We start from the raw sequence: 6,087 nt of genomic DNA, 5'->3' as shown, positions 1-6,087 counted from the left end.
CCTCTAAAGATAAAAATAAGAAAAAGTAATTTGGACTTTAGTCTTCATGAATGTTCCTGGTGTTCTCCTTATAATGCTACCTATAGTGCCTGCTTTATTGTCCTATCTATTTTTTATTAGATGTTTATGTTAAGGGTCTCTTAATTCTGAACGCTAATGGGAATGTTTCCTCTCTTGAGAACCAGCAAAATGTCTAATTACTTGTAGACTTCTATTATTATTGTAACTTTATGAGTCATTAATATACAGGCAACCAAAGGTAAGCCTTATCCCTTTTGCACTAACTTGATAATCACTGTGACTAAAACCTCATCACCTCAAACTATAAAATTTGATGCATATCAAACTGTGCCTTATGGAAACTTAGAGGAGCAAAACAACTATCTCAGGCAGACAAATATCTTTGTCCTGAGTCAATTATAGGTGAGAAGGATTTAGATTTTGAAAACTTTGGGGGATCTCCCCAAGCCCACAAAAGCCACTGTCCCAGTTGGGCTAATGTATGGTGAACTACCCAAATTCAAGGTTGGATGGCAACCTCCCAGAAAACAATGAAGCCCCTACAGTCCTTGAAACCCCAAATAAACTTATCTAATGGAATTCAACCAGCAGCCTGTAGAGATTTAGAATGTAACCTTAAACTTCTGACTATTAATGATCCTGCTACTTTTGATCAAAAGCCTGAGGTGGCACCTCGAGTTTATGGATTGGGTGCTGATGTTTCATTATGAGACCCTCAAGGATTATTAACCCTTCTTACAGTCAACACTGAAGTTGTAGGTACACTAAAACCAACCCTGAGCCCCAGTGATTATTTCAATCTCCCTAGCAATGATCCCAAAAAGGTAACTATAGTTGAAATTAAAGATTTAAAATAGACTATATAACTTGAAACTGGTTATAAGGAAACAAATGCCTGGATGGAGTGGATAAAATTTATGTATCCACTCTAAATGAGAGTGATTGCTATGTATGTGCCACAGGATGATTGCAGGCTCAAGTGCTTCCATTTCCTATTGGCTGGGATACACACCACATCAGAACAAGTTGTATGTTAGCCCTGTACCAAGATAAGGATTCGTGGAGAAACAAGACATGCAAAAGCCTGTCCTTGCTTCACCCTGCCTTGAAGAAGCCAGATCTGAAGGTAATCCCTTCCTTTTCTATGGGTAAGTTGAATCATTCCTCATGTCTCTCTAGACAGGGGAAGGGTTCGCTACTTCCATAGGGCAACTGCAAACTTGAACCCATGTCCCAGATGTCTCAGTGTACACGAGGGCAACTAATCTCACTTTAAAGTCTGCTGAGAAGATATTTGTGGTACTGTGGAGGAAGGAAACTTAAAGACCTACTACCGCCCAGATGGGCTGGAACCTGTTCTTTGGTTCAATTGGTTGTCTCATTCACCCTGGCACTTTGCTCCAACCTAAATATTCATTCTCAAAACAGAAGCAAGAAGTCATTATAAAGATCATTTGATCCCCAAATATATATCAATGCTACAGGAATCCCTCAAGGAGTCCCCAGTGAATTTAAAACTAGAAAACAAATAGCTGCAGGATTCAAGTATACGCTCTTCTGGTGGTCAACTCTTAATAAGAATGTAAACTGGATTAATTGCATTTACTATAACCAACAAAGGTTTATTAATTATAGTAGAAATGTTGTCAGAGGAATTGTGAAACTGAATGCCACCAGCTGAATGACTTGGAAAAACCTTATGGTTTTAGATATGATGTTAGATAAGAAAGGGAGAGTCTGAGCTATACTGGGGGGAAATGTTATACTTTTATTCCAAATAACAAAGCACCTAATGGAACTATCACCAAGATGCTACAAAGGCTAACTACTTTGGCCAATGAATTGACCAAAAATTCTGGAATTGACAATCCTTTTACAAATCAGCTAGAAGGCTGGTTTGAAAAATGGAAGGGAACAATGTTCTCAATCTTAACCTCCCTTGTGAATATAGTGGGAATATTAACAGCCTTAGGTTACTGCATAATTCCCTGTGTAGAGACTTAGTTCAAAAACTTAGAGAAACTGCTATTAATAAACAAATGTCCATGGGTTATTCCCCTATTAATCTCTTGATAATGGAAACTGAATTAAATTTTGAGGAAGAAAGTCAGAAACTATTAGAAAAATTTGAAACAAACTTGAATTATAATGAAAATGAAATCAAAACTACTTAAAAATAAAAGAGAAGGGAACTGTAAAAAACAAAATGGTAGCCGGGCTCGGTGGCTCAGACTGTAATCCCGTGCCTTTGGGAGGCTGAGGTGAGTGGATTGCCTGAGCCTGCAGGTTCGAGACCCACCTGGGCAGCGAGACCTCATGTCTACAATAAATCAAAAAATTAGCCGGGCGTGGTAGCGCATGCCTGTAATTCCGGCTACTTGGAAGGCTGAGGCGGAAGGATCGCTGCAGCCCGGCAGGTTGAGACTGCGGTGGCCGGCAGCGGCCACTGCACTCCAGTCTGGGCGACAGAGTGACACTCCAACTCAAAAACAAAACAAAACAAAACAGTATTATAATCTTAGGGAACTAGTGTCATACATGTGGTCTGTTGTTGACTGAAATGTTGAGCACATGACTGTATAAAAAAACAAGCACACATTTTGGGAGCCTGCGGGGTTTGAGACCAGTCCAGGCAACTTGGCGAGACCTCATCTCTACAATAAAATAAAAAAAAAAATAGCTGGGTGTGATAGTGCACCTGTAGTTCTGGCTATTTGGAAGGTTGAGGCAGAAGGATTGCCAGAGCCCAGCAGGTTGACGCTGGGGTGGCCATGAGCATGCCACAGCACTCCAGCCTGGGCAATGGAGTGAGACTCCAACTAAAAAAATAAGCACTAAGCTCCACCATCCAAAGATAAATATAAAGCTGCTTTCAGGGGTGGAGGTGATGTAAACAATGTTAACTAGTTGGCAGGGCAAGGTGGTTCCTGGGTTCCCCCACGTATGCTTCTTGCTGGAACAGAGGTACACTGGCCCAAGCTGGCCAAGAGGAAATCAATCCTTATTTGACTAGTATGGAACCCAGTTATTTGCACCTTGGGAGATTTCTCAAGTTGAGGTATTAGGCTCTCAAGGGACAATTACAAGAGGTAGGTAAAGCTAGCAGTGGCTTCAGTCACTAATACCAGTCCTGCATGTGCCAAAGGCTACTAGAAACCCTAATTCTGCAATGATTCTCAACCAGGGTGATTTTTTTTTGACAATGTCTGGAGACATTTTTTGGTTGGGGGGGTGGGGGGATGTTGCTGACACCCAGTGAGTAGAGGCCAGGGATGCTGCTAAACATCTTACGGCACACAGGGCAGCCTCTTACTACAAATTCAAAATGTCAACAGTGTAGTGGTTGAGAAAGCCTGTTTTATAGTGATAAACTGCCAAACCAGAAACTGCCTGGTAGGAGGCAGTTTTTCATAACCTTTTGGCAAAAAAGTTTAAGCAGCTATAACCACTCTAGTAACGCTAAATATTTCTTCAGTCAGATACTAGCTGGATATCTACTAAGAATCAGGTACTGCAACACTTTTATTAAATTGGAATTTGAATATATTTATTTATTAAGATGCTCACATGAATGAAGGACACGTTAGCATTCCCATATGACAAAGAATACATCTGACCCACATCGTGGCAGGAAACAGGGGTAAGGGCTCTCAGAGCTGATGCCACGTATCCACTGAATAAATCCCCATTTAAAGAGAGGTTGTTTCCTTGAATTCCATCACCTCAGCTGTAGCTACCAGCTAGGTCTCCACCATCTTCCCGGAATCCTTTACTCCAGCACTAGTCCATGCTCTTTGCCTTGCTACTCCCAACTCAAGATGGAGGCCAACAGCCCCATGTCTGTCACCCAGGCTGCCTCTGGAATCCTGCAGCACATCTCTTTGGTATGCTGCTGCCCTGCCACCCTCAGGGATATGGTTGGGGTTAGGGAAGTGGGGGAGAACATATCATGTGACCAAAAGCAAACAGCAGGGTTACATTAGTAAATGACACTTGGGTATAAGCCTAATGACTCACAGAACACATGCTTTCTCCCCAAATGATACATAATCCCCTAAAGCAATTTAACACAAATGAATGATTCTATATGCCAAGCACAAGGATACAAAGTGGATGCTCACTTTCATCATACTCTGCACACAGTAGGAAGCTGGAACCAGATCTATATCCTGGCTCTGTCAGGTTTCTCCTGGCTTTTCCTGACTTTGAATGGTGCCACCGCTTTGCTTCCATCTCTTCTGGGCATTTGTTCATTTTTCAAAAGAGAGGGTTAAAAGGATGGAGGGTGACAGAGAGAGAGGGTGGAAGGGGAGAGGAGGGAAAACAACCTTGTACAAACAGAACAAAAGCAATGCAAAAATCCAGAAACCAGATTTAGTACAATAATATTTTATAATAATGGAAAGTGGTTGAAAATACTACATGCTAACACAGACAATACGATACACAACCTCAGGGGGAGGAGTCAGCTGGGAAAGTATGGCAGAGGCCACAGGTTTAGACTAAGAGCCTTTCGATGGACTGCTGAATGGACTGGATCTGCTGCTTCAGCTGTGAGCCTTCTTTGATGGTGACAGAACAGGCGATGACAGGCCTGGAGACCCCACAGGCCCGCCCCAGGGCCTGCTTGGAGCGCACGAACACGTAGGGCACATTCTTGTCTTCACACAGCAGTGGGAGGTGCAGAATGATCTCCAGTGGCTCAGCATCTGCAGCCATCACAATGAACTCAGAGATGCCCCTGTTGAGGGTTTTGGTGGCTGCGGAGACAAGGACGGAAGGTGATGTGAGGCTTGGGCAAGGCAGCTGCAACAAAGCAATTTCCAGGGAAAATAACAGGTGCAAGAAAACTGGGCAAAACGCCTAGGCACCAACAATTCTGTGTTCTGGAGTGGCCTGGGACGTGATTAGGGATTCAAACACCAATTAGTCATCTGCAACGGCCCTTTCTCAAACCCTGCATTAAAGCTATTCCTTCTGTCTTCTTTTTTTTTTTTTTGAGTTGGAGTCTCATTCTGTCACCCAGACTGGAGGGAGCCCAGTGGCTGCTCCCGGCCACTGCAGCCTTGACCCGCTGGGCTCCGGCGATCCTTCCGCCTCAGCCTTCCGAGTAGTCGGAATTACAGGCATGCACTACCCATGCCCGGCTGATTTTTTTATTTTTTTATTTTTTTTTGAGTCGGAGTCTCACTCTGTCGCCCAGACTGGAGTGCAGTGGCTGCTCCTGGCCACCGCAGCCTCAACTTGCAGGGCTCCGGCGATCCTTCCGCCTCAGTCTTCCAAGTAGCTGGAACTACAGGCACGCGCTACCATGCCTGGTGGATTTTTGATTTATTGTAGAGACGAGGTCTCGCTGCCCGGGCGGGTCTCGAACCCGCAGGCTCAGGCAATCTACTCACCTCAGTCTCCCAAAGGCGCGGGATTACAGGCTGAGCCACCGAGCCCGGCTTACAGTATTCTTTACCATCAGTATAAACTACATCTTTCTCCACTAGAATGTAAGTTCTAAGAGGCGGAGAGTTCTGATTACCAACGCTTTACCAGCGTATATACATGTGCCTGGCACACAATAAGCAATTAATAAATATAGGAAGAACAAATACTTGAAACTGAGGTATAGAAAACTTGTTCTTCCCTCCCTAAACTTCTAGCAAGCACATTCTGAACTGAAGTTGATGAGACTGAGCATCTCCATTCAAGGACCTGTCTGTTTGGGCACCTCTGGGTCTAGCACCATCAAGGAATAACATGAGGAAATAAGATGGTCCTATTTCTGTAAGTCCTCATATACCTAGGAGCAAGGATTCATGCCCCTGTTCAGTTAAGCTGACCTGAGTGTGTCAAGTGAGAAAACAGACATCCTCCCCCCACATGAGAGTTGATGGGTCACCCCTCCTCAGCTCTACAATGGCCACTGGTATACCTGGCCCGGGCTTGGTGGCTCAGCCTGTAATCCCGCGCCTTTGGGAAGCTGAGGTGAGTGGATTGCCTGAGCCCGCGGGTTCCTGACCCACCTGGGCAGGCGAGACCTCATCTCTACAATAAATAAAAAAATCAGCCGGGCGT

At 44.2% G+C, this 6,087-nt stretch overlaps 1 protein-coding gene across 2 annotated transcripts in view; it reads right to left on the bottom strand.

The window, feature by feature from the left end:
- Positions 1-3,546: 3,546 nt before the first annotated feature.
- The window catches only part of SNU13 (small nuclear ribonucleoprotein 13), a 12,703-nt gene continuing 10,162 nt past the window's right edge, over positions 3,547-6,087 (bottom strand). For both annotated transcript variants that reach the window (XM_008062016.1, XM_008062017.1), the window contains exon 3: positions 3,547-4,781. In XM_008062016.1, coding sequence (XP_008060207.1) covers positions 4,519-4,781 — 263 coding nt within the window. In that variant the 3' untranslated portion in view covers positions 3,547-4,518. The remainder of the gene's footprint in view (positions 4,782-6,087) is intronic.

Source organism: Carlito syrichta, unplaced genomic scaffold (assembly GCF_000164805.1).
Source record: "Carlito syrichta isolate Samal-C Ts95f unplaced genomic scaffold, Tarsius_syrichta-2.0.1 Scaffold305648, whole genome shotgun sequence".
In the NCBI taxonomy this organism is placed as follows: Eukaryota; Metazoa; Chordata; class Mammalia; order Primates; family Tarsiidae; genus Carlito; species Carlito syrichta.
The sequence above is the reverse complement of the archived record's forward strand: the minus strand, read 5'-3'. Positions and strand labels throughout refer to the sequence as shown.